Genomic DNA, 27,647 nt, shown 5'->3' on the forward strand with positions numbered 1-27,647 from the left:
AGACCCCACATGCAAGGAGAAGCCCGGAGTAGAAAGTAGGAAGTGAAGGAGGAAACAGGTGGAGTTTTGTGTGGACACTTCCTGCTCACAAACTTCTTATGTTCCTCATTTCATTAAAAGAAGCAGTGGAATTTCATGGACAATTGGCGTTGAGCACTAACTGGGAGGTAATGAGAGAGGGAGGATGCAGGTAAAGGCTGTTTGAATTTAAATTCTTTTTCTTCAGGGGGACGGAGGGGGACAGATTTTTTTAAAAGGCAATTTTAGTGCTAGGAAAAGTTTCTAGCAAACAGCTTTGGACTTTTGTGTCCTCTGTCGACAGCATTAGGACGGATGACTATCACCCAGCCCACTGTGCTCTGCCCGCTAATGTCCTGACGACCGCTCTGGGTGAGGGGCAGGGACTGGGGGTCTGACTTGGGGTAGATTTTGCCTCTCAGACCTAGATATGTGTCCACTATCAATGTGAGCTAGAATGAGTAGCTCTGCAATAGTTATTGCAGAAGCACCATATCATGCACAACTCTGTATGGACCTGGGCGTAGATGGGGCATAAACTAGCAAGAGACACAGGTAACTATTCTAGGAGCGTGTGATCTACTTGACAAATCTCTCTCTCACACACACACGGCCACGGAACATTCACAGAGAAAAAGATATAGGTAATGTAAGATTAAAGATACCAAAGATAGAGATGAGGCAAGAGGAACAAGGTGATAGGTGGACAAGGCAGGCCGGGGAGTGGGGGCAGAAGGCCATTTGAGCAGGATCCAGGATGAAACTGAAATACAGATGCACAAAGTCCAGAAGAATCTGCCAAATACAAGCAGAGGCTTAGGTGGAAATAACCCCTTCCCGGGAAGGATGGCAAGGAGGTTGGCTTGGCTGGATTGAAGACTCTACAATAGGAAACAAAGAAAGAAGCAAAGAAAGTCAAATACAAGGATGGATATTTGGGGGAAGGTTTGAATTCTCATCTTAGGATTCAGGTTATGAGGCCACAGGAATTTGTAAGACAGGTCAATCAATACAGATTTGGCTACTAGAGAAGATGAGCCAGAAGTGGATTAGTTCCAAGTGCTGTGACCAGGGCTTTCCTATTCTGGATGAGTGACTGTGAGCACAGATGGGAAGCTGAGGGGCCACTGGGGCTGCAATGGTTAATTTTACATGTCAGCTTGGCTGGACCACAGCACATAGAGATGTGCTCAAACATTTTTCTGTATGTTTCTATGAAGGTATTTTTTAGATGAGATTTAACATTTACATCAGTAGACTTTGAGTAGAGCGCATTACCCTCTGTAATGTGGGTGGGTCTTGACCAATCAGTTGAAGGCCTTACTAGAAAAAGACTGACCTTCCTAGAAGAACAGGGAATTCTGTCACCTTTGGACTCCAACTTGGTCTCCACCCTGCCGAAACACCCTGCAGATTCTGAACTTGCAAAACCACCACAGTCACATGAGTATTATGGGCTGGATTGTGTCCCACCCCCTTTCCTCCCCCAAAATTCATATATTTAAGTCCTAACCCCCAGTACTTCAGAATGTGACAGTATTTGGACATAAAGCCTTGAATAAAGTAATTAAGGTTAAATGAGGTCATTAGCATGGGCCTTAATCCACCTGGTACAATGGCTCATGCTTCTAGTCCCAGCTACTTATGAGGCTAAGGTGGGAGGATCGCTTGAGGCCAAGAATTAAAGGTGACAGAAGAAGACCCTGTCTCAAAAAAAAAAAAGGGGGGGGGGGCTGGGTGCAGTGACTCACGCCTGTAATCCTAGCACTCTGGGAGGCCGAGGCGGGTGGATTGCTCGAGGTCAGGAGTTTGAGACCAGCCTGAGCAAGAGCGAGATCCCATCTCTACTAAAAATAGAAAGAAATTATATGGCCAACTAAAAATCTATATAGAAAAAATTAGCCGGGCATAGTGGCGCATGCCTGTAGTCCCAGCTACTCGAGAGGCTGAGGCACTAGGATCGCTTAAGCCGAGGAGTCTGAGGTTGCTGTGAGCTAGGCTGATGTCACGGCACTCATTCTAGCCTGGGCAACAAAGCGAGACGCTGTCTCAAAAAAAAAAAAAAAAAAAAAAAAGGACCCTAATCCAATAAGACCGGTGTCCTTACAAGAAAAGGAGATTTGGTATCTCCATATTGCTTTCCACAGAGATTGCACTAGTTTGCAGTCCCACCAGCAGTGTATGAGTGTTCCTATCTCTCTGCATCCATGCCAACATGTATTGTTTTGGGACTTTTTGGTAAAGGCCATTCTCACTGGAGTTAAGTGATATCTCATTGTGGTTTTGATTTGCATTTCCCTGATGATTAGAGATGTTGAGCATTTTTTCATATGCTTGTTAGCCATTCTTATATCTTCTTTTGAAAATTCTATTTATGTCCTTTGCCCACTTTTTCACAGGGTTGTTTGATTTGTTCTTACTGATTTTCCTGAGTTCTAAATAGATTCTTGTTATGGGGGGGTGGGGCATGGTCAATAAATATAGCCTGAACTTTTGTACCCCCATAATAAGCTGAAATAAAAATAAATAAATAAATGGAAAAAAAAGAAAAAAGAAAAGAAAGGAGATTTGGACATAGATATGTGCACGCACAAGGAAAGATCATGTGAAGACATAACAAGAAGGCAGCCGTCTGCAAGCTAAAGAGAGAAGTTTCAGAAGATACCTACCCTGTTGGCACTTTGATCTTGGACTTCCAGCCTCCAGAATGCTGAGAAAATAAATCTATCTTTAAGATACCCAGTGTGTAGTATTTATTTATTTATTTAGGAGATGGGTTCTTGCTCTGTCACCCAGGCTGGAGTGCAGTGGCATGATCATAGTTCACTGCAACCTTGAATTCCTGGGCTCAAGCGATCCTCCTACCTCAGCCTCCCGAGTAGCTAGGATTACAGGCACACATCACCACGCCCGGTTAGTGTGTATTATTTCATTATGGCAGCCCTAACTGACTAATACTGGGACAGTGGATTGCCAATTCCTTGAGCCAAGGGACCATGAGATGTGCCTGTCCTCCTGGTCAGTGCACCACACAGGGTGTGTAGTCACTAAGTGCTGTACTAGACTGGGCCTCAAAGCCCTGGCACCTGGGTTCTCCCCTTAGTGACACCCTGCCAAGGAGGCACAGGGGGAGGACGGAGGCAGTGGACACAGCTGGGCCAGTGGGAACAAGAGCTTCAGAAGGTTATGGATGTGGTGGGAATTTTGTGTTCTGGCTGGTACGTCGACCCCTGGAATCAAGTCAAGTGAAGAATGATCTGGGACTGACTTCGTTTGTGTTCTCTGGTGTGTCTAACATAATGCTTAGGGCTTCATCAACACTTCAAGAAAGGTTTTGTTGAATGAATGACAATAAATGACCAAAGTAGGGCTGGGAGATGGAGTGATCTTACATCTTTAAAAAAAAACTGCTTAAACATATGTATATACATGCATGTGCCTAGAAATTTTCTGAAAGAGATTGCGAGCGATGGTTACTCTGGGGGAGTGGACTGGAATAAGAAGGAAGGCTTATTTTTACTATATACCTCATGCTACTGATACATTTTCAACATGATGCAGTATTCCCGGGTCACTCAGCGGCCCGTTTGGTGCGCGTACCTGGACTCAACAGAAAGAGGCAAGCGTTTCGACCTGCCATTCTTCCCCCTCCAATCTCCCCTAACTATTGTGATGGCACTTTGATTGAGACCAATAAATTTCAGTCTTCACAAGCCACTCCACAGGGCCCAGAGAGAGCACAGGGTGACAGTGTAGAGCCCCAGCATGACAAGGTAGCTTCGGAAGAGCAGGCGGTCAAGGCGGTACAGGAGGGTCAGCCACCCAACCTCCTGCCGGCGCGCCTGGTCCTGAGTTCGGAGGTGGTTGTTGATAGAGTGAAGCTGAGACCACACTTCCTTCAGGGTTCCTGCCTGGGCCTGGTGCTCTTGACAGATTGGGGACCCTGCACGGTAGAGGAAAACACCCCAGGTGAGCCTGGACTTTCCCTGGAAGCTGGTGGCCTCATCCCTCAAGGAAAGTTATGGGCAAAACTGAGCAGTGGACTGGGTTTGGGTTGGGTGTCTCCCTTCCTCCCTACTCAGGGGAGGCAAAGCTGTGCTGAAGGAAGCCTCGGAGGACACGTCATCACAGCTATATCATGGAAGTAGAGTGTATGTAGGCTAGATCGATCTGGGAGGTTTTCTGAGCTAGGGGTCAGCCCAAGTTGACTCAGTAGGAGCTTTAGGGGCTGAGATGATGCTTATACTTTTTCACATTAAGCAACTAGAACCCAGACATATACAAACTCCATGTGTGTGCATGTGCACGCCAGAACTTTACTATTCTGGAGTCAACGGCTCAGTCACTTTAGGTCATTGGAAACTAAAACAACCTAAGGGCAACTGAGAGTCTGACCTTCAAGCTCAAACAAGGCTTTCTGGAAAGGCAGCAGGAGGCAGCTTTCAGTCTCCAGAGAGTTACCATAAGATGCAGCACCAGGCTTAGAAGCAGGTGTTTCAGATTTGTCACTTAGTCCAATACGTGCCTGGTACTTCACCCAAGGGAATTAGTTTTGAGGGTGATCAGGGAAGACAGGGTAGAAACCTCAAGGCTTTTGACAAACCTGTGACCCCAGCATCCTGGGCCCTGGGATGCACTGTAGGTCCATCAGCATCCGTGTCCCCTTGAAGGCACGAGAGGGGCCACTCCTGCCCACTGCGCCGCTCATCGTGGAGGAATCTGACCAGCAGGATGGACTTGAATAAGCTGAGCACCAAGAAGGCTATGCAGACGGTGAAGAAGATCCCTGAGAGAAGGAACCGGAGGAGCTGGGGTTAGCTGGAGCGTCTGGGCCTCTCGCTGCTCCAGTCTGAAATGCAACAACAGGACTTTGACAGGAGTAATGTAAGGTGGGTGTCCGGTGACCCCGGGGCTGCTTACCAATCAGAGGAACGCTCCCTGCGCTCCTTGGCACCTCGTCAGACATGTTGACCTTGAAGACGGTATAGCCTACCAGCACGTTGGTCTTGAACACGATCCTCGCACGGCAGTGGGGGGGCAGGTAGAAGCTCCACAGGTCCACGAGCATCAGGAAGACGCTGGGAATCAGCAGGCTCACCACGTAGACCAGCGGGTGCCTGCGAATCACCACCTGGCCAGGGACAGGGACTCTGAGGAAAAGAAGATCTAAGCCAGCAGACGGACGCTTGGCCAAATCCACAGCCAGGGATGCTCCCTGACGTCCCAACGTGCTTGCATAGTGTGAAAAGTCTCCGTAGCTTATCTTAGAAATATGTTTGAGGTTATTTTGTAGTTTAGAAAATAGAAAAAGAATCCTTTAAGCTTTTATATAGAGCTAATAGTAATATCATTCATAATTACAATAAGAAGCAGCTGGCATTTATTGACCACTTACTGTGGGCACTGGCTTATCTTATTCAATCCTCATCACTTCAAGGGCTGGGTCCTATTATCTCCAAATAAGGAAACTGAGGTTGAAAGAGGTTCAATTACTTGTTTAAACTCACACAGCTGGTAAGTGAAAAAACTGTCCTAAAATCAAAATCTTCCTTCCTAAACCACTTATTTTTGTTTCGTCTGTTTCCCTACTTGGATGGTGAGCTCCTTAGCACCTGTGCGTCTATCAGAGCTTGGGAAGGAGCAAATAGCACAATTAAACCGGGAGAGTCAAAGAGGGCTCAACAGAGAGACTACTTGCAAGGTGTGGGCAGATAGAGGGCATCCACAAGGATCAGGGCAGTGCCCCGGGGCTCTGGGGGACTGGGTGAGCTGTTACCACCCTCAGGCCTGAAGGGGCGAGGGCTAGCGTGGTGACCAGACACCAGGAGAGAGAAAGTTATGCGGAGAGACTGCCAGACGGGAGCTGTGGCCTTCTCTGCAGCCAGCCTGGCAGTGACTTCACTGGGAGGAAAAGAGAGAGGTAAGTACCCCACTCAATCTTCTCCCTCCCTCCAATCTCCTGCCACTGTTCCCCCCACCCCATTGGCCAGACATGACCAGGGATCCCATCTCTGCAGGCCACGGCTCAGGCTCCAGGAGCACAGACAGGGAGGAGATGGGGGAAGTGGGTCTCTGTGGGGCCACCTGAAGCTACCCAGCTGGCCTGCACGTGCCGCATGCAGAGGGGGGGAGCAGCTTTTCTAGCTTGGAATTTGAGTCTCATAAAATTGCTATTACTATGGCTGTTTTTTTATACCTAGCTACTTTGGGATAGTAATGGGAAGTGTCTTTAATAAACACATACTCTATTCTCGTCCTTCCTAAAGGGAAAGCAGGAATGGCAGGCCTGCCGCCCCCACTAGACTGGGGACTCTCTTCGCATCCCATCTCTGGGATGGTGACAATCCCCCCGGGGCCAAAAATAAGATCTATCTTGTAGTGGGTAGTCAATAAATGTTTGTTAAATAGATGAATGTTCTGGGCCCCTTACTGTTAGATTTGGACAAAAATAATGCTTGAAAACTCCCATTTCTGACTCACCAAATAATGGAATGTTCTCTGCATGTTAGATAACATGCTAGATGCTTTTGCACATATTATGTGATTTGTTTCATCCTCACTGCAAATTTTTTGGTGGGTAATATCCTCCACTTTATGTATTTCCAAAATTAAAGCTCGGCTCCCTCAAGTGAGTATGCCCAGTAGGCGACAGGGCTGGGACATGCCCCCAGCTTCTGATTCCAAGCCCAGGGCTCTTCCCCACTACAGCATAGCTATGACTCTTGATCCGACCAGACCTCTGAGTTAAGAGCAAGGTTCTTCTCCCTCAGCCACATCTCCCACTCTAGGAGAGAATCACAAAGAAACGAGTCAAGGCAGAGATGAAGGGCGGAGGCCAGTGATGAAGCGGGAGGTGGCAGGGGAACAGCATGGCTGGGGGCACCACCTTGCTGATTGGAGAGGGGGCTCCCCAGCCATTGGGCCTGGGAGTACATTCCGACTCAGTAGAGCTTGGCAGGCCAGAGCTGTGTGGTGGATTGTAATCTGGCTGTTGTCTTTCACATTAAACATAATTGGCTGCAAATATCTAAACCAGAGCAATGCTCACTGCTTTGCAACAATTTGGTTAAAACACATTCTAACAAAGTGCAGACAACAGAAAAACAACAACAAAATTAACTGTCAGCAACCTGCATCCCTGTAGCTCCTGTCATCATGCTGTGACTGAGATGGCTATGGCTAAGTGGGGGCAAGAAAAAGGGAGCCAAGTGTCAGAGTCCATGAGGGTGTTGTGTTGTGATCCAGCCTGGGCTATTGGTGATTTGGCCTTGGGAGAGTTGGTAGAAACAGCCTGCTGTTTCTGGAGGGTAGAAATGGGAAACCCCTTAGAGACTTCAGGCAGATACTACATGAAGGGGAAGAAAACTATAAGAATACCACCCCAAAGAAAAGTACAAGTAGACAAGTTGGTTAGCAGAAAGAGACCAGACTTAAAGTCAAGGGAACAGAATTTCATCTATCCCCTCCCCGTCCCCACATCTGCCTGACACCCAATTAACGTTATTCCTAAATGTGCTCTTAGGTGATACTCCCACCCAAGTGTCTATATGTGCTAGTTTAAGGTGATCCTGGGTGACCTAGTTAACCTCTCCATGACTCAATTTCCCCCCTCTTTTAAAAAGCAGTTTACTTTTTCCTTGTCAAGCATCTTGGGTACAACCAAGATGAGCTGTTGTGCTCTTTAAATAAAGTTCCTATGTAAAGAGCATAGGCCGAGACGATTCCTCTCCAACCAGAGGCTGGCACAGGCAGTAAATGTAACTCTGAGCCTGAGTCAGAGATGGGCAGTGAGGCCCCTCGAGGTCCCTGACTTCCAGGAGAGAGCAGTTTTATCAGAGCCCAAGTTTCCCAAGGTGTCAGCTGAGGAAGAGGTGTGGGAAGAGCTAAGAAGTTAGGAAGCAGCAGGCTTCACAGGTATGCAGTCACACAGGGCCTGCCTTGGAAGGGCTCTGCACTCGGTTTAATGCTCCATGGGTGCCATTTTGAAATTCTTAATAATTTTTGAATAAGGCACCCTGCATTTTCTTTTTTCACTAAAACACACAAATTATATAGTCAACACCCAGAAGGATATTCCTCATTGGATATCAACAGGAGATGAAAGTACAGGGGAAAGATATCGGTACAAGGATGGATAATTAGCTTCTGCTACGATATAAAGCAAAGTAATCTCCTGTCTTCATTTGGTTCATAGAATCGTAAAGCTAGATAGGCCTTCCAAAACCACTTCATCCATTCTCCTGCCTTTAGCAAGGGTGTTCCCACTCCTAGCACAGATCAAATAGTACCTAGAGTTTTTATTTTCTCCCAGAACAAAGAATCCACCTTTTTCTTTAGTTTATTTAGGGGCAATGTTACCTAAGGACTAGACTAATTTTCTCTAAAAGTCCAGTGCTGCCTAAAGAGACTCTAATTTTATCACATAGCTTTCAGAAATTTTGTTTTCATTATCTCCTTTGATCCTCAGAGCCCTTTATTCCACAAACACTAATTGGGCATTAACAGGTTGTCAGGCACTATCCTAAATACTGGAGTTGGTACCACTTATAATAGGACAGGTCCCTGCCCTTACGCCCATCACATGGAATCAGGAACAGACTCTGGTGGTTGGATGTTTCACAAGTCTGTGGGCAGAGAGGAATTTTGCCCCAGGATGGAACATAGTCAGAGTCCATACCTGATATAGATGACTAAACAATGAGATTTGGGACTTTTTGAGCTTATATTAATATTTAGATGATATTTTGTGCTTAGAGTTGATGCTGGGTTGAAATTTGGAAGATGTTGGGATGGGGTGAATGTATTTTGCATGTGAAGCAGACATGAATTTTGGGAGGCCAGAGGGTGGCAGACTAGTTTTGAATAGTGCCCCCAAGAATTCATGTCCTCTCTGGAACCTCAGAATGTGACCTCATTTGGAAATGGGATCATTGAAGACGTAATTAGGATGGGTCCTAAATCCAATGTGACTGGTGTTCTTATAAGAGGAGAAGAGACACACAAAATGAATGCCATGTGAGGATGGAGGCAGAGTTGGAGTGATGCATTTACAAGCCAAAGAATGGCAAGGACTGCTGGCAACCACCGGAAGCTAGGAGAGAGGCATGGAACAGATTCTCCCTCAGAGTGCCCAGAAGGAACCAACCCTGCCAACATCTTGATGTCAGACTTCCAGCCTCCAGAACTGTGAGAGGATACATTGCTGGTTGCTTTAAGCTACCCAGTTTGGGGTACTTTGTTACGGCAGCCTTGTGAAACTAACACAGGTGACTTACCCAGTAATGCACAGCGGGTGGACAGCAAAGAATGTACTGGAATACACTGCACTATGTTCAGTTGTGTGTCAGGATGATATAGGATCAGACACATAGTTTCTGCAGTCAGATCACCCAGGTTCAAGTCCAACCTCCAACAGTCACCTTGCAACCTCTGGTAAGTTACTTAACTTCTCTGCATCTCAAGTCATCTGTTTGTAGAAACGTAGATACTTAGAGTACCCACCTCCTAGAGATTTGAGAAGTACATGTGCAAACTCTTAAAATGGTACCTGGCAGAGAGGAAGTACACAATTTTGTGGTTACTGTTATTAATATTATGTCTTCCTGGGCAGAGGTCCATGATAGCTATCAGGAGCCTTATTTTATTCATCTTTATGTCCTAAGTGTTTACCATTGAGCCTGGCACATGATAAGGGCTTGAATGATGTTCACTGAGTTGTATTGGCATCTGGTGATAATGCTACTTTTAGTTCCAATGGAACGGAGGTGTCCACACATTCCATTAGCCCAAGTGGGGGCTATCCTACTGAGGTCAGTCTTTCTGAGGGCTACCTCTCTTCAGATCATACCAGAAGCAGTAACCCCTACTTCTGCTGGGGGAAGGTATGTCACCAGCTCAGTGAGACACTGCTCTCTGCAAAACTGCCCCTACCCAGAGCCCATCATTTCTAATGGACTAAAGGAGCTGGTGCCTTTAAATTCCACAGAAAGGGAAGAAAAAGCACTTTAGTTTCAGTCCGTGTTCCCCATTAGACACCCTTCAGGTGTTAGCAATATTATGCCACAATTTCATTATCCATTAAAGCCAGGTAATAATAAGTACACAAAGGTATTTGGAGCCTATTGATGTTAATGAAAGAGATCAATCTAATTCAGAATGTGTGTGTGGAGAGCTCCTTGGAGATGGAATAGGCCCCAAGGTTAGCCTCTAATTGCCTCCTTGATGGTAGACCCCACCAGTACTCAATTTTGCATGACCGTCTTTATGACATAGCTGGAATTTTGACGCCCAGACTCACGCTTCATACAGAAGCCCATTTTCCTCCTCTCCCAAGCCCCTCCCAACATTCCCAACTCAGAAAGAACGGGAAAGTTGCTGCCATTGAAGTAAGATTCTTGCATCAGGAGTGAGAGCTTCTTGGATCTGGACTGTGGATTGGGATGGACTAACAGAAAGTCCATGATTCCCAAATCCCTTGAGTGACCCTGGAAGGATTTCTAGGGCTCTAAATTCTCTTTCTTTCCCCCATATGATCTAAAGATGCTTAGAAGGACCTTCTATCGAGTTTATGAGCTGCATTCAACGGGTATCTCAACAAAATTACTCTACCCTAATCTAGAAAGGAAAATTATGACAGAAAAAGAGGATAAATGAAGCATCTTTCTTTCCCAAATGCCCCTTTGAATGTTCCTAGGGGTACCCTGTGGGTGCCCTAACTTCTGCCCGAATGAGCACTTTACTCAGTGTGAGGCTGCCTGTGGTTGGGCTCGGTTCAGTTCCCACAGCTGTCCACCCTTTTCCATCCAACACGAGTTCCTAAATTTTATTTCTACCTCCTCCCACTTCTACCCTCATTCTTTTTTTTAACAAAAAAATCACTGCCATACAGAAATCGAATGCTCACCCTGCTGTTTTTGGGAACCAACACCTCCGATAATGTGTTGGAGGAAACTTCCCCTCCCATGGCTGCTGGATAGCGTCCCAGGCTGCACACAGACATCCTTATAGGGAGAAGTGCCTGTGCTCCGGGCCCCCTGTGGAACGGAGCCCTCCAGCGCATCAGTGGTGCCCTCTGATAAGCAATACGTGTCCCAGAGCCAGCAGCCATGATTGCACATTAGCTGGGACTCGAGCGGCATCTGGAGCACTTGATTTAGTATAAATGGCAGCCATAGATGTCAGCCCAGGGCAATGATGAATTTAGACTAGATCATTGCTTCTCCTATCTGCCCCCGCTGTCCCCAACCTCCTGCTGCGCAGCCTGGATGGAAACATGTCGGGTGATTAGATTAAGAGGAGATGGCCTTTTGCTGTCAAGACCCTGGCAGGCCCAGTGTTGGTGTCAAGCTGGACTCTGAATGTCACATCATTGGCCAAGGGCTGTTGAAGGACACCTGGGTGCCTCAGTTGCTAGATTCAGAGTGGGATGTCTGGTGCGGAGCAAGAGAACACAACAAGCCTAGGCTCAGTGCACAGAGAGGCATGGAAGCTGAGCGAGGGTGAGACAGAGAGAGAGACCTGTGATAGTCACTGAGTCTACTTTGTCCTTCTAAAGCTGCAGAGTTGCTCCTTAGTCTGGCTCCCGGCCCTACCAAATATGATCTGTGACTCTGCTCAGGATTTCTTTCCCTATTCTGTTCCTGAGGATGAGGGTGGAAGCCAGCCCTGCTAGAGAACCTACCTTATCCCCGGGGCAAAGAGCCCCAGGGCAAGCTCTGAGAGTGTGAAATCCACTCGTTGCCTTCCTCCTGTATGCCAACACTGCATCCTCCTCTATGCCAACCCTGCACACAGGGAAGAAGCACGGCAGTGATGACAGCAAAGGTACTGACCGTGGTTCTGAGATCCAGGGACGCCTCCCCTTCATTAAACAACCTTTTACCATATCTGCTCATCATATTTGCAATGGAGGTAGTATAGAGAAAACCTTTAGCTGCTGTTGAGAAGACAAATCAATATTCAGAGTGAAGGGTGATATGGAACTACAAATCGCTGCTCTGTGGAGTGTGTGTGTGTGTGTGTGTGTGTGTGTGTGTGTGTTTGCACACACAAGCATGCACTCCTGCCTACCTGCCCCATCTCTTGCCTCTGTTTGTCTCCTCCGTGCAGTGTAGGTAATGGTGTGTGCAGCATTCTCTGGAGCGCTTGGTAGGTGACTATGTTCCACCTTGCACGTGCTATTCCTTCACATTTCCCTTTAATGCTCTCCATTATTCGGGCTGCATTAATAATGTTTGTGGGCTGATATCTTTAAAATTAATGAGGTGTTTACTCTTAGCCAAGAAACTCATTGAAATTTAAAAAAAAAAAAAAGGCTTTCTTTTTTTTTTTCCTCCCTTCCCTTTTCCTCACTAAGAAAAGTGGACAAACAGGCCACAATGCAAGCTTTGCTTAAAACCAAGCAGAATTCTAGGCAAGAACCCAAAGCCCACTGCTAGGAAGGTATGAGTTGCAATTAGCTACTAGCCCGTGTTACACATTAGACAGGTTTAAACCACAGCTGTGTCTAAAAGGCCCCAATTTAACAAAAGCTTTGCTGGGAACCTGCATATAACACCTTTCAATCAATGGAGGGACACCTGTACCCTCAATAATAGTTTACTGCACCACCACCCTTAGCATATCCATTGTACCATAGCCCCTTAGTCTGGTCTAAATTTTCCTTCTTATTGCAAAGGTTTGTTTCTAGGAGGATTCCTCTTGTGTGCCACCCTGACCTGCCTGTTGTCTCTATTTTTCAACTGGATTCATTACTTGGCTCCTATAACATGAAGGACCACCCTGCCCTCACCACCACCACCACTAGCTGACTTTGTGCGGAAAAGAGGAGCACACTGCTGAACACTAACAATGTGAGTCTAGCGCTTGTGTGAACTTGCTGCGGACCACATGTCAAAACAGTTTGCCAGAAGGGCCAGGGAAGGGAGAATGGCTGCCTCTGGAACACAAGGCAGCAGCCTTCACCGTTCTGCACCCCATTGCCCCCCAACCCCTGACTGGACAAATTTCCCTGTGAACAGCACAGCCAAGGGCATTTCCAAGGATGCACTGGAAGAGTGTATGTGCTCATCATGTTTTTTTGGCGTAGTTGTTCCCTCTGATTTAGAAGCCTAAATCACAGTGGTCTGTGAGGATCCTGCGGGTGACTTATTGATATTCAAGTTAATAATATGATCATTTTATGCATCTGTATCTGCATCTGGAATTAATTGATAATTACTCAATTAAAACCAGGAAATATTAATAATGTTGATGAGACAGTCTTCCCAAATTTTTTTTGTTATTGTTATTGACTGTAGGTTTGTTTGCGTTTTTTCTCAGTAGCAATTAGAAGTGATAATGTTAGTAGGTGTTGAAAGGTCTCAGGATTCCTGCTGCAGGGGGGTGGTCCAGGTCTCTGGTGCCTGAACACCACCCTCTCTATACTGGCTTGTGTAACACCTTTGGCAAGAGCCCAGGATCTCTCACTGAACCTCTGATCTCTGAAATGCTGGAATGCAGGTGGACATCCAGAGCTATCTAAACCAGCTGTTCTTGGGTGATAACAAATGACAGTATGCAACGGAGCAGAGATTCCTCAGCCCAAAAGAGAAGGCAAAAACTGCAGAGAAGCAGGCAGCAGAGACAGGAAGGAGAAGAACCTACGTTAAACTGAATCTGTGCAAAATCTCCCGCGCTGCTCTGCAGGATGCTGTATGCTGAGGACACAGAGAGAAGTTCCCACTCACTGTCATTCAAAAACATCTTTTTGTCATGCTTAATGTCTTCTCTGCTCCTCAGGAAGGCCAGGTCTACATCTTCCACTGGAAACAACAGAAACAGTTGACTTCCCCCGAGAGAAAGAGAAAGAGATGCCAACACCAACCCACTTTTCCAACTCCCATTTCGAATCCTTCCTGTTTCTCCTGCCCCCGCATGCACTATCTCACTGGCTTTATTTGAATTAGGGTGTGGAGGTGGGAAATAAAAAAAAATAAAAAACTTATGAATTTAGGATATGGAGCCTGCTCTCCAGAGAATGATGGGATTTGCCCTGTGACTTCTATAACATTCTCAATGGCAGTGGAAGCTTAATATTGTATTTCCAAATCACCAGCTTGGGCTATGACATCATACTCTGTCTGAATTACAGCAGGAGCCAAAAAACTGCAAGAAGAGATTTTGAATAGTCACTTACGTGTAAGAATAAAATAGACCTGAGGGATGATATAATGTAAGGTCACTATGTGTGCCAAGCTAGCATTGGTATGTTTTTCCAACATGGGGACTGTATCTCTCATGGTTTACCTGTGTGCAAAATGCTACTGAAGGTTAGGCTGCAATTCTGGATATCAAATGGAAAAGCATATGTCTCTAAACCGCATGCAGAGACCACCTGGATGGGCTTAGAGTTCTTAATGGTCCCAGATGAGTTCACATACACATAGGGAAGGTCAGGGGATCTTTCAGTGTCCACACTAAACAGAACACAAGAGAACATTTTGTTATAGAGAGGGCTTCAGTCATTTCTAAACATAGACAGATTGATTATGAAATAGTACTGACCGCGAGACCCAGGGCCAGCCTAGCATTGCAAAGACAGAATCACATTTCCCACGAGATGATTCACTCTGGCAAAGATGGGCTCAGTAGTGACAGCCTCTTAACTCATTTGCTATTGTTACAACACAGACATAATGAGTAACCTCAAGCATTAGTAATCATATCTGCATCTTAAATGACATCAACTCAGGGTACTTCTAACCTGAGTATTCCCAACAATATGCATCTCTACAAGTTAGGAAGCAAAAAATAGCAATACCGACTATAAGCAAGCAGCCACTGGCCTGAATATTCTAATTAGTCTAGATCCCACAGAGATACACACCAGCACACTTACAACTCATTAATGATGATATCAGGGGCCCAGATGGCATTTAGAGGTAAGGAGATCTCTCTAATCTCATCAAACATGCTCGAGTTCCAGGATAAAAACTCATCATTCCAAACCTGTTAGGAGTAGCCAGAAAGGAAATTTATCAAAATGGGGCAATGTTGACCTCATTAAAGAGCTAAGGAGATATTTGGGTTAATAATTCAATTTATCAGCCCCTTGGTACTATCCTTTAGAGGAAAGAACTTCCCATTCAAATCATAAAGACTGTAGCCCCAGTTAGAAACCAGGGCCGTACATTTTACACGGATTCTAATAAATAAGGTCTACTGCAGATCTAAGGATCTATAAACACAAATATAATACCATTCTATTAATTCTATTCCTTGGACTAATCATATTTTGCAGTAGATCCAGATCAGGAGTCCAGCATGCATAGAAACATAATCATTTACCTCACGGTACCATATACTTGTCTTTAATATTTGATTCTTTGCATCCTGCAAGGCAAAAAGAAAATCCACACCAAATCTTAGAATGTCAATAAATCAAAGGCCAATTCAACAGTATGACAATTCAGAGGAAGAAAATCAAATCTCACCAAAGAATGCAGATTTTAAAAACATTACCTAGACTCTTCAATACCTGGGTAATCTCAGTTCCTATTAATTATGCACACCTGTCGCTATGAGATTTACTAAATTATCTCTGACAAAATGGCACTTTGACTGTACTTGACATCTTGAATGATTTGCTAATCTCTTTCCCACTTTAATTAGTTGCTCTACCATTAATCAGACTAGAAAATGATAGGTAGTCTCAGACAATTCTGAGCTAAAAAGATGAGACCATGCTTTTATTTGTAATCAAGATATTATTCATAATCTTTCAATGAGTATTATCTCAACTGTTATTGGCAGCCATTCCTGTTAAGTAAGTTACCCTATGTTTGGATTTCTCTGCTTATAAAACAGACTGAATGAGTTTATTATAAATGAGGCATATTTTAAATGATATAATGGATGTGATTTCCCATGTCTGCAATGAGTCAGTGATTTTTTTAAAAGACCTCCCAAAACAGCAATTTAAAAACTCCTCCTTAGCAATTTTTTCATATTTGATCTAGTAAAGAACATTTTAAAACTGTGATGTTCTTAGGAATTAAAAGAAAAGGAATATCTCACACTATATATATAAACATTAACTCAAAATGAATCATAAACCCAAATGTAAGAACTAAAACTATAAAACTTTTAGAAGAAAACACAGGAGTAAATCTTCATGGCTTTGAATTAGGCAATGGTTTCTTAGATATGACAACAAAAGGAAAACTAAATGGGCCTTCATCAAAATTAAAAACTTCTGTGCTTTAAAGAACACCATCAAGAAATGAAATGACAGCCTACAGAATGGAAGAAAGTATTTGCAAATCATATATCTGATAAGGGGTTTATATCCAGAATATAAAGAACTCCTACAACTCAAGAACAACAAAAACCAAACAGTCCTATTTAAAAATGGGCAAGGGACTCAAATAGACATCTCTCCAGGATAGATATACAAATGGTCAATAAGCACATGAAAATATACTCAACATCACTGCTATGAGCCAAACTGTGTCCCCCCAAAAATTCGTATGTTAAAGTCCTAACCCTGAATATGTCCATATTTAGAGATAGGGCTTTTAAGAGGTAATGAAGGTTAAATGAAGTCACAGGGATAGGACTCTAATCTGATAGTATTGGTGACCTTATAAGAAGAGGAAGAGAGAAAAATCTCTCTCTCCACCATGTGAGGATACAGTGAGAAGGTAACCATCTGCAACCCAGAAAGAGGGCTCTCACCAAGAACCACATCAACCAGAACCTTGATCTTGGACTCCCAGCCTCCAGAACTGTGAGAAATAAATGTCCGTTGTTTAAGCCACCCAGTCTGTGGTATTTGCTATGGCAGCCTGAACTTTCTAATACAATCACTAATCATTAGGGAAATGCAAATCATCAAAACCACAATGAGATACCACCTCACACTCATTAGGATGGCCACTGTTTTTTAAAAAGCAGAAAATAACAAATGTTGGTGAAGATGTGGAGAAAATGGAACCCTTGTGTGCCTTGTTGGTGGGAATGTAAAATGGTGCAGGTGCTGTGGAAAACAACAGGGCATTTTCTTAAAAAATCAAAAATAGAATTACCATCTGATCCAGCACTCCAGTTCTGGGTATAGACCCAAAAGAACTGAAAGCAGGGACTTGGACAGGTAAGTGCACACCCATGTTCATAGCAGCATTACTCATAATAGCCAGAGATGGAAGCAACCCAAGTATCCACTGACAAATGAATAGATAAACAAGATGTGGTATATATACAAATTGAAATATTATTCCACCTTAGAAAGGAAGTAAATCTTGACACATGCTACAACATGGATGAACCTTATACTAAGTGAAATAAGCCAGTCATAAAAGGACAAACACTGCATGATTTCACTTATATGAGGTACCTAGAATAGTGAAATTCATACCAACAGAAAGTAAAATGGCATCTGTCGGGGGCAGGGGAAGAGGAAGTGGAAAGTCATTGTTTAAAGAACACAGAATTTCACTTTTGCGAGATGAAAGGAGTTCTGGAAAATGGATGGTGGTGATGGTAGCACCAGATTGTGAATGTACTTACTGCCATTGAACTATACACTTAAAAATAGTTAAGATGATAAATTTTGTGTTATGTGTATTTTACCACAAGTAAAAATAATAATAAAAAATGAGTGAAGAACTTGAATATGCATTTCTCCTAAGGAGATATAAAAATGGCCAATAAGCACATGAAAAGATGCTTGACATCACTAATTACCAGGGAAATGCAGATCAAAACCACGGTGAGATACCCCTGCATCCCCACTAGGACAGCTACAATAAAAAAGATGGAAAATAACAAGTGTTGGCAAGGATGTAGAGGAATTGGAGCCCTCCAACATTGTTGGTTGGATTATTAAGTTTTGCAGCCACTTTGGAACACAGTCTAGTAGTTCCTCGAAAGGTTAAACATACAGTTACCATATTGCACAGCAATTCCATTCCTAAGTATATAAAGAAGAGAATTGAAAACATAAGTCCACACAGAAAAAACCTGCGTGAGAATGTTCACGGTAGCATTACTCACGATAGTCAAAAAGTAGAAATAACCATCAACTGACGGATGGATAAACAAAATGTGTAATATCCATATATGTCCATATAATCAAATATTATTCAGTAATTAAAAAATGAAATACGAATACACAGTAAAGCAGTGGCAGCAGGGGAAGGTGGCGGGGGCTGTGCCACAGCCGGTGTGGACGGTGGAGCAGCTGCACAGCGACCAGCTGCCCAGGAAGGACATTATCAAGTTTCTACAGGACGATGGTTCACATTCATTTCTTGCAGAACATAAATTGTTAGGAAACATTAAAAATGTGGCCGAGACAGCTAACAAGGACCATTTGATTATAGCCTATTACCACCTTTTTTAAACTAAGCATTTCAAGGGTATCGAAAGTATAAGTAAAATGTCTGAGCAAGTGAAAAATGTGAAGCTTAAGAACAATAAACCCAAAGAAACCAAGTCTGAAGAGACTCTGGATGTGGGTCCACCAAAATATATAAAATCTGTGCTAAAATAGGGAGATAAAACCAATTTCCCAAAAAGAGAGCTATTGTTCGCTGCTGATATACAGGAACACTACAGGATGGGACTGTTTTTGATACTAATATTCAAAGAAGTCTGAAGAAGAAGAAGAAAAATACCACGCCTGGAAGTTTTAATGTTGGAGTAGGCAAAGTTGTCAGACGGTGGGATGAAGCCCCCTTGATGATGAGTAAGGGAGAAAAGGGTCGACTGGAGACTGAAGCAGAGTGGGCTTATGGAAAGAAGGGACACACTGATGTCAAAATTCCACCAAATGCAAAACTCATTTGCGACATGGAATTACTGGATACTGATTGAAATGGCAGTGATTCGCATCTAAAGACATCAGCAATGATAAAACTTGGCCTTGGAGAAACTTATGTTACTAATTAGAGCTTGCTACTATTATAAGGAAAGAGTCAACTGGAAAATTCAAGGAGTTAAGTTAAAACTTGTTACTTGGCCCCAATTTTTGAGAAATATAATCCCTTACAAATCCCTGAAGTCAAATATTTTACTACAGCTGTGTTAAATATTGGTCAAGGAAAGCATCTTCCTTCTACCTCATGCCGTAAACCAAAAGGCTCAATAAAAATGTATCCACTGTCTTGAAAAAAAAAAAAAACCAGAAATACTAATACCTGTGACAACATGTATGAACCCTGAAAACATGCTAAGTAAAAGAAGTCAGTCATAAGAGGCCGTTTATTATATCATTCCATTTATATGATATGTCTAGAATAGGCAAACCTATAGAAACAAAAAGTAGATTGGTGTTTGCCTGTGGCTGGTAGGCGTGAACGTGGGGGTGATTGTTCATGGGTACAGGGTTTCTTTTTGAGGTGACGAAATGTTCTCAAATTAGATAGTGAAGATGGTTGCACGACTCTGTCAATGTACTTAAAACCACAGAATTACATGCTTTAAATGGGTAAATTTTGTGGTTAAATTGAATCTCAATAAGGCTGCTATTTTTAAAAATGTATTAATACAGAAAAGAGAAACCATTTTTGAAGACACTTCCAGGGAATTTAGAAGTAAAAAGGCTGATACATATGATTAAAGAATTCTCCTTGAACTCAATTTTTTTCATTCTTTTTCATGTATAATCTACCAATAAAAGCTACATCCTTAGAAAAGAATAAGATGGAAAATCCAAGATGAAGTAATGTGGAATAAAATATGTAAAATATTTCCCCTGTTGATTTAGATTCAAAGCTAAGGAGTCATTCAGATAACCTTTGTATTTCTATAATATTTAATACAATACCAAATTTCAGTAAATAGTGTTTAGGAAATTGATGGCATGAAAGCAAATGACGGTTCTGTTTTCCTCCCCACAACTGGGTATATTCATTACCCAGTCAATTATTCAGCCACATTAAAAATATATATTCTGGCTGGGCACGGTGGCTCATGCCTGTAATCCTAGCACCTTGGGAGGATGAGGCAGGAGGATTGCTTGAGGCCAGGAAGTCAAGACCAGCCTGGGCAACATAGCAAGACTCTGTCTCTACAAAAATGAAAAATTTTCAAAAAATTAGCCAGGTGTGGTGGTGCCCACCTGTAGTCCAAGCTACTTATGAGCAGAGGTGGGAGGATCACTTGAGCCCAGGAATTTCAGGGGTTTGAAGCTACAGTGAGCTATAATGACGACACAGCAGTTTCGCCTGGATGACAAAGCAAGACCCTGTCTCTAATATATATATACATATATATATAGTGCACAGGGTCAAGACTACCTGCCACTCTGGAGAATTCAGGTTGGGCAGGGGCTACGGAGGCACCATTGATATTCTAGTGGACATTGCACCTGGAATTGTGCAGACTGTATAGGCATACACAGTGGCTCTGCACAGAGTGGCATCACTGGAAAGAGAAACAAAAATCCTCTTAAAGTTTTCCCTTTTTATAATCAGGAAAGCAAATTGCTACTGAATAAAATTTCTAGGTACATTGAGAACGAAGAAGGGATTATGAGCAGATACGTAGTAACCCTGCTTTAGTGGCTCAACAAAGCCTGGTCTGAGTGAATTTGTTCTACAGATTTTTATGGACCTTAAATAGATACTTGGGAAAGGCGGGTTTTAAAGTGGTATACAAAGTGAAAAGATTGAATTCACAATCATTTCCCCAAGGAACAGCTTGCAGGAGGACCAGAGGGGACTCCCAGCCAAGATTGGCTCAGCAGGGGTTCTGGCAGTTAGAAAAAAAGACCTCTATTGAGAGCTCAAGATTAGGTGACACCACTTCTTTGCAAATTTTACCAGCTGAGAGATCGTGAAATAGATCATGTCTCACCCACTAAAGCACAAAAGGCTAGTTGCGATCAATGAGGTTTCCCTGCAAATAGGAAAAAAAAAAAAAAACAAGTCCAACATGTAGTTTATATTATGGGGCAATATAGCAGTTAACTACACTTTCACAAGAGATATACTTTTCCATCTATTAAATGTTCTTATCAGTTTCTTTATCACTGTCCTACCAAGTGGTGGATGTATCTCACTGATTTGGTCATCAAGCTGGGAGAGGGTATCTACGTTTTCATGTTTCATTTTCACTATCATTGTATCCCGTTGATTCTTATTCACTGCCATGTTGATGCCTGAGCTTGTTTTTCTCTTCTTGCCCATCGCTTGGTCATTTTACATGTAACAATAACAAGAATTTTTTTCTAACATCTTATGGGGGTGGCTGGGAAGATGCGTCATTCAGCCCTAAAGAACACAATGTCAAAAAGTAGTTTGAGGCTAAAACTGAAATCTTTTTTTGTCAAAGGAAACAAGTTTCTCAATGCCAGCTGGTGAACATAATTGGTTCTCTGGTGGCATTATTCACAGCTTTTCCCTCTGTGTATCTCTCTCCCTTTTTTTTTTTTTTTCCTTTAGATACCTTCCATCTTGCTTGTTAAAAGCAAAGGATATTTCAGAGAATTGGAATTCATTAGTCTTCCTAACAGAGGGAGTCTATTTAGATCTAAATTGGTGGTTAGCAAATATACAGATAATTCCCCCACATTCTTATTTATCTTCCCCAGTTCCGGAGACTATAGAAACAGATGCCTCAACGTCTGGCTGGGAGGCTCTAGTCAATGGACTGGAATACAAAGGTATCTGGGATTCGGAATTGACAAAACTCAATAGAAACAAATTGAAACTCTTCACTGTTGAGTGGATTATCTCTATAATCAGATTTCCCTAAGGTACTCATAATACCCAGAAATTCTAAGACTGTAGTCGTTTATATAAACAAAACAGGAGGCAAAACATTATAATGGAAGCGAGGTGCTGGGCTGAAAGCTCTTCATTGCAAACAAAAGTTACCAGCAGTTCAGCGGCTGGCAGATGCATACAACAAGTTATCTATTCACACTGAAAGTGTCCTTGTCCGTGCAGAATCTGGGAGCAATTTTTATCAAGTCCTTCAAAACTGTCCCTGCCTCTCTGGAACTAATTTTAGGCTTAGCCCACCTACATGTAATAGAGACATTCATGACGCACACTCAGAGAAGCCAAGTCATTTATGAAGACAATCCTAGAATTGGTACTTAAATATTTTTAATTCACCCCTTCCTTTAACAAGTATCAACCCAGCGTCTTAGAAGTAAAATATACTGTGCTAGGGAAATACATACTAATATGAGTAACAAAGTCCTTCCCTCCAGTAGCCTATAATAACTTAGGGTATATGACATTTTAACAAAGAAGTGTGTGCATTAAGAAATACACAGACTGAAGTGGATTTAAAGGAAGAAGACATTACTGTCACGTTGGGGAACTGAGGGATATTTCTTTCAGGAGCTGAGATTTGAAGGACTATAATATTTTGAAGACAGAGAATGAAGAGAAAGACGTTAGTGAAAGAAATAGTAGAATGAACTGTATACAGGCAGGAGACCGTATGGGGTCCAGGTTTGCAGTAGTACTGAGTACATGGAGATGATAAGGTAAGACAGTATACAGGGATAAAACTAGAGGGATAGAATACAAGAATTTTCCTGATTTCTGCATATTCAATAATATGATATGTCTAATGTATTTTAGTAACAAATGAGTATATTCTATTAATACAATAGTGGGGGGAAAACACATCTTTAGAAAAATAATGTGTTCTCCTTACCTACCATAAGAATCTGATTTTACTTTCTTTTGTCAGGGTAGGAAGAAAAGTTAGAGAAAAATTTTCAATTTGACCCCTTTGTTCCAAGGGAAAACATTAATATAAAGACCTTACACCTTTTCTATTTATCTCCAAATAAGCCTGTAAAGGAAAGCCTGAGCAATCTTACTTTATCTTAATCAATGTGAAGTCAGAAAGTAGAAGGATGAGGAGAGACCAAAAAAGCAGCCTTAATCCCTTACTCAAGGCTGATTATACCTCTGCCCTGGGGTTGCACCTGGCATGGTTCCCATTGCGTCTATATGCAAATCATGCTTCTACCACTGGACAATGTCTGGTAAGCAGCACAATCATAACAACCCATGGACAACTAAATGGCCAGGAGTAATATCTCTTTTAACCAGGTGAAGAAACAACCCCAGGAAATTAAGTCTCCAAAAATTCTAAATCAATATCCAATCAGAAAAGAGACTTAGAGAAGTTTTCTGTTAGAACTATGTAAGATGAGGCCTTTTGGCATGGGGTATTTCCTGGCATTTAATTAAACAATATTTTCTAAAATCTTAGGGCTAGTTTTTTAATAGGTGGAAAAATAAAACTGCAATTTGTTGTCAAAAAGGGGGAATTTGGCTGGGCACGATGGCTCATGCCTGCAATCCCAGCACTTTGGGAGGCTGAGGAGGAAGGGTCACTTGAGCCCAGGAATTTGACACTATCCTGGGCCAGACCTCATTTCTACAAAAAATTTAAATAATAAAAATAGCTGGGTATGGTGGTGTGTACCTGTAGTCCTAGCTACTCAGAAGGCCGAGGCAGGAGGATCACCTGAGCCCAGGAGTTCGAGGCTGTAGTGAGTTATGTTCATGCCACAGCACTCACTCCAGCCTAGGTGACAGAGCAAGACCCTGTCTCTAAAAATAAATAACTAAATAAAAATTTTTTAAAGGGGGGAATTTTTGGTACCATTTAAATATTTACATTTACTAAGAAACAATTAATTAGGGGTTTATCTAAGTTGGGGGAAAATTATACTAAAGTAACCTGAATCAGTAAAAAAATAAATTAAACCCTATACTCTAAGGTTCAAATTTATTTTTTCATCAATTTCAATGTCTAATTCTCAGTCAAAAAAATCAGAGACTTTATGATGCACTGCTAGCACTGAGATAGAAACAGAAAAACACCTCTATTAAAGTAAATTAAAGTCATTAAAATATGTTAACAAACTACATTAAAATAATAACATTATATTGTGGGGTATTTATGTATGTAAATGTAAAATCGCAGTTCAAAGTAGCATAAAGGATGGGGGAGCAGGTAAATGGAACTTTACTACTGTAAATTTTGCACATTTCATGTGAAATATAATGTTAATTCTAAGTACACTTTGTAATAAGCTAATGATGAATATGGAAATCCCTAAGGCAAAGTCTAAAAAATAATACAAAGATGGATAGTTTAAAAGCTAATAAGGAACTAAAATCAGATATTAAAAATATTTTTAGAATATTTTATTATTTTTAACATTTACTTAAAATTTTTAAATTGCCTAAAATAAGGCAGGATACAAGGAACAGAACAAAAAACAGATGGGACAACTAAAAAACAAATAACAAGATGGTGTTGGCAAATGGACTAAACATTTCAATTAAAATGCATAGATTGTCAGACCAGTTTTAAAAAAGCAATAACCTGGAATACTACTCAGCAATAAAGAGAAATGAACTACTGGTACACACAACACCACAGATGAACATTAAGGTGATTATCCTAAAGGTAAAAAGCCAATCTCAAAGGTTATATATACTATATGATTACATGTATATAATATTCTTAAAATAACAGAAAGATTGAGAAGAGATTAGTGGTTGCCAAGGGCTAGGAATTAGCAGGGAGAAGAGAATGTGGCTATAAAGGATTCTTGTGGTTATGGTCCTGCTACGTACTTTGATTGTGGTGGTGGTTACACAAAGCTACATACATAATAAGATTACATAGAACTGCACACACACACACACACACACAAATGAGTACAGATAAACTGGAGAAATCTAAATAAGCTCTGTAGATTGTAGCAATGTCAATTTTTCAATATCAAGACTGTACTATATTTATGCAAGTTATTAATAGTGGGAGAGTTTGGGTAAAGGGTGCACAGAACCTTCCTATACATTTGTTTGAAATTTCCTGTACATTTATAATTACTTCAAAATAAAAAGTTGAAACAAAAAAAGCAAAACCCAACTACATGTTGTCTGCAAGAAATGACTTCAAATACAAATGACACAGATAGATTAACAATAAAAGAATGGCAAAGGAAATACCATGCAAAAAGAAAGCATAAGAAAAACTTCAAGAAAGGAAATATTATTACAAATGAAAAGGAGCATTTCATAATGATAAAAGGACCAGTTCATTAAGAAGATATACAATCCTAAATTTGTATGCACCTATAATAACAGCTTCAAAAAACACATGTAGCAAAAGTTGACAGAACCAAAGAGAAATAGACAAACTACAATAATAATTGGGGATTTTAATATCCCTCTCTATGAAATTAATAGAACAGAACAAAAAAAAGTTAAAAAGGATATAGAAGCTTTTAACAACACTATCAACCATATTTATTGAATTGATATTTGTAGAGCAGTACACCATTCTATTCAACATTGTATTTTAGGTCCTAGCCAGTGCAGCAAGGCAATAAAAGGAAACAAAGGTAGGCCAGCATGGTGGCTCATGCCTATAATCCTAGCACTCTGGGAGGCCATGGTGGGAGGATTGCTTGAGTCCAGGAGTTCAAGACCAGCCTGAGCAAGAGCGAAACCCTGTCTCTACTAAAAATAGAAAAAACTAGCCAGATTTGGTGGTGGGCACTTATCGTCCCAGCTACTTGGGAGGCTGAGGCAGGAGGATCGCTTGGGCCCAGCAGTTTGAGGTGCAGTGAGCTATGATGATGCCACTGCATTCTAGCCAGAGTGACAGAGCAAGACTCTGCCTCAAAAAAAAAAAAAAAAGAAAACAAAGGTATAAAATTTGGAAAGAAGTAAAACTGCTTTTACTCACAGACAACATGATTTGCTACATAGAAAATCTGGAAGAATCTAGCCAAAAAAGTCTCTAAAATTAAATAGAGATGTCAATCACAGGATTCAAGGCCAATACCTACAAATCAATTGTATTTTGTATGTTAGCAAAAAACAACTAGATTAAAATTTAAAATACCATTTATAATGGTAACTAAAATGTGAAATACTTAAGGATTAATTTAACCAAATATACATAAATCACTGAAACTACAAAACATTAATAAAAGGAATTAAAGAACTAAACAAATAGAGAGACACATTGTACTGATAGAGTGGATGACTCAATATTGTTAAGATGTCAGTTCTCCTCAAATTGATCTATAGATTCAATGCAGCATCAATCAAAATTCCAGAAGATTTTTTGTAGAAACTCATGAGTCAATTCTAAAGTTTATATGGAAGTGAAAAAGATCTAGAAGAGTCAAAAACAATTTTGAAAAAGAAAAACAAGATTGGAAGACACACTATCAAGACTTCTATAATGCTACAGTAATCAAGAGCATGTGGTATTGGTATAAGGAGAAGCACAGAGATTAGTTGGACAGAATAGAGTCTACAAATAAGTTCAAAGTATATGAAGAATTCTTGCAACTTAATAAAAAAATAATAACCCAGCTTTGAAAATGAATAAAAGATCTGAGCAGAAATATTACCAAAGAATATAGACAGTTGGCAAATAAGTACATGAAAAGATGCTCAAAACATTAGTCTTTAGGGAAATAAAAGTTAAAAACCACATTGACATACTACTACAAATCTACTAGAATGGTTAAAATTTAAAAGATTGACAATCTCAAGGGCTGATGATTATGTGGAGGAAATGAAACCCTCACACATTGTGAGTGAAATGATGAAATACAAATGGTGCAGCTACTTTGGAAAACAGTTGGACAATATCTCATAAAAGTAAACATAGATTTAGCATACAACTCAGACTACCACACCTAAGCATTTATCCAGGAGAAATGAAAACATGCTAATGTGTGTAGCAGCTTTATTCATAATTTCCCCCAAAAGGAAATAACCCACATGTAAGTAGGTAAACACTGGTAAATAGAGAAACAAATTGTGGTACATTTGTACAACGGAATACTACTACTGAAAAATGCAGTAGTATGGATGAATCACAAAGATATTATGCTAAGTGAAAGAATCCATACATGAAAGGTAAAATACGATAGGATTTCACTTATATGACATTCTGTATAAGCCAAAACTACAGGTGAAAAAAAAAACAGATCAGTGGTTGCCAGGGACTGGTGGTACAGGGAAGAGATTGGCTTTAAAAAGATAAATTTCATTCTAGGTAATTTATACCTCAGTTTTAAAATGAATCAAAATGTGCTGCATATGGATAAAGTAGTGTTTAGAGGGAAATTTACATCTTTGAATGCTTATATTAGAAAAGAGAAAAGGTTTAAAATCAATTATCTAAGTTTCCACTTTAAGAAATTAGATTGGGGTCAGTGGGTCACACTTGTAATCCCAGAGCTTTGGGAGGCCAAGTTGGGAGGATTGCTGAGGCCAGGAGTTAGAGATCTGGGCAACAATTTTTTTTAATTTTTATTTATTTATTTATTTCCCACAGCATGAGCTTATTTATTTATTTATTTATTTTTAATTTCAGAATATTACCAAGATATAAACATTTTGGTTACATGAATTATTTTTCTACAGTTTGAGTAAAAGTTGTAAGTGTGTCCATCACCAGACAGTGTGCATTGTACCCATTAGGTGTGAACTTACCTGTTCCCTCCTCCCCCCTCCCACGTGCTTGATTTTTGTTGAGTTTTACTACCATATGTACATGAGTGTTGATCATTTAGTTCCAAATGAATAGCGCGTACATGTGGTATTTGTTTTTCCATTCTTGTGATACTTCAC

The 27,647-nt window shown here is 41.4% G+C and overlaps 1 protein-coding gene across 1 annotated transcript in view; it reads right to left on the reverse strand.

The window, feature by feature from the left end:
- Positions 1-3,725: 3,725 nt before the first annotated feature.
- HTR3B (5-hydroxytryptamine receptor 3B) overlaps positions 3,726-27,647 on the reverse strand; it is a 43,474-nt gene continuing 19,552 nt past the window's right edge. The window contains exons 5-11 of the mRNA XM_045556919.1: positions 15,346-15,390; positions 14,897-15,006; positions 14,305-14,474; positions 13,663-13,820; positions 4,939-5,149; positions 4,622-4,804; positions 3,726-3,961 (exon numbers count right to left, since the gene is read on the reverse strand). Coding sequence (XP_045412875.1) covers positions 3,726-3,961; positions 4,622-4,804; positions 4,939-5,149; positions 13,663-13,820; positions 14,305-14,474; positions 14,897-15,006; positions 15,346-15,390 — 1,113 coding nt within the window. The remainder of the gene's footprint in view (positions 3,962-4,621; positions 4,805-4,938; positions 5,150-13,662; positions 13,821-14,304; positions 14,475-14,896; positions 15,007-15,345; positions 15,391-27,647) is intronic.

This window comes from Lemur catta, chromosome 7 (genome assembly GCF_020740605.2).
Source record: "Lemur catta isolate mLemCat1 chromosome 7, mLemCat1.pri, whole genome shotgun sequence".
NCBI lineage: Eukaryota > Metazoa > Chordata > Mammalia > Primates > Lemuridae > Lemur > Lemur catta.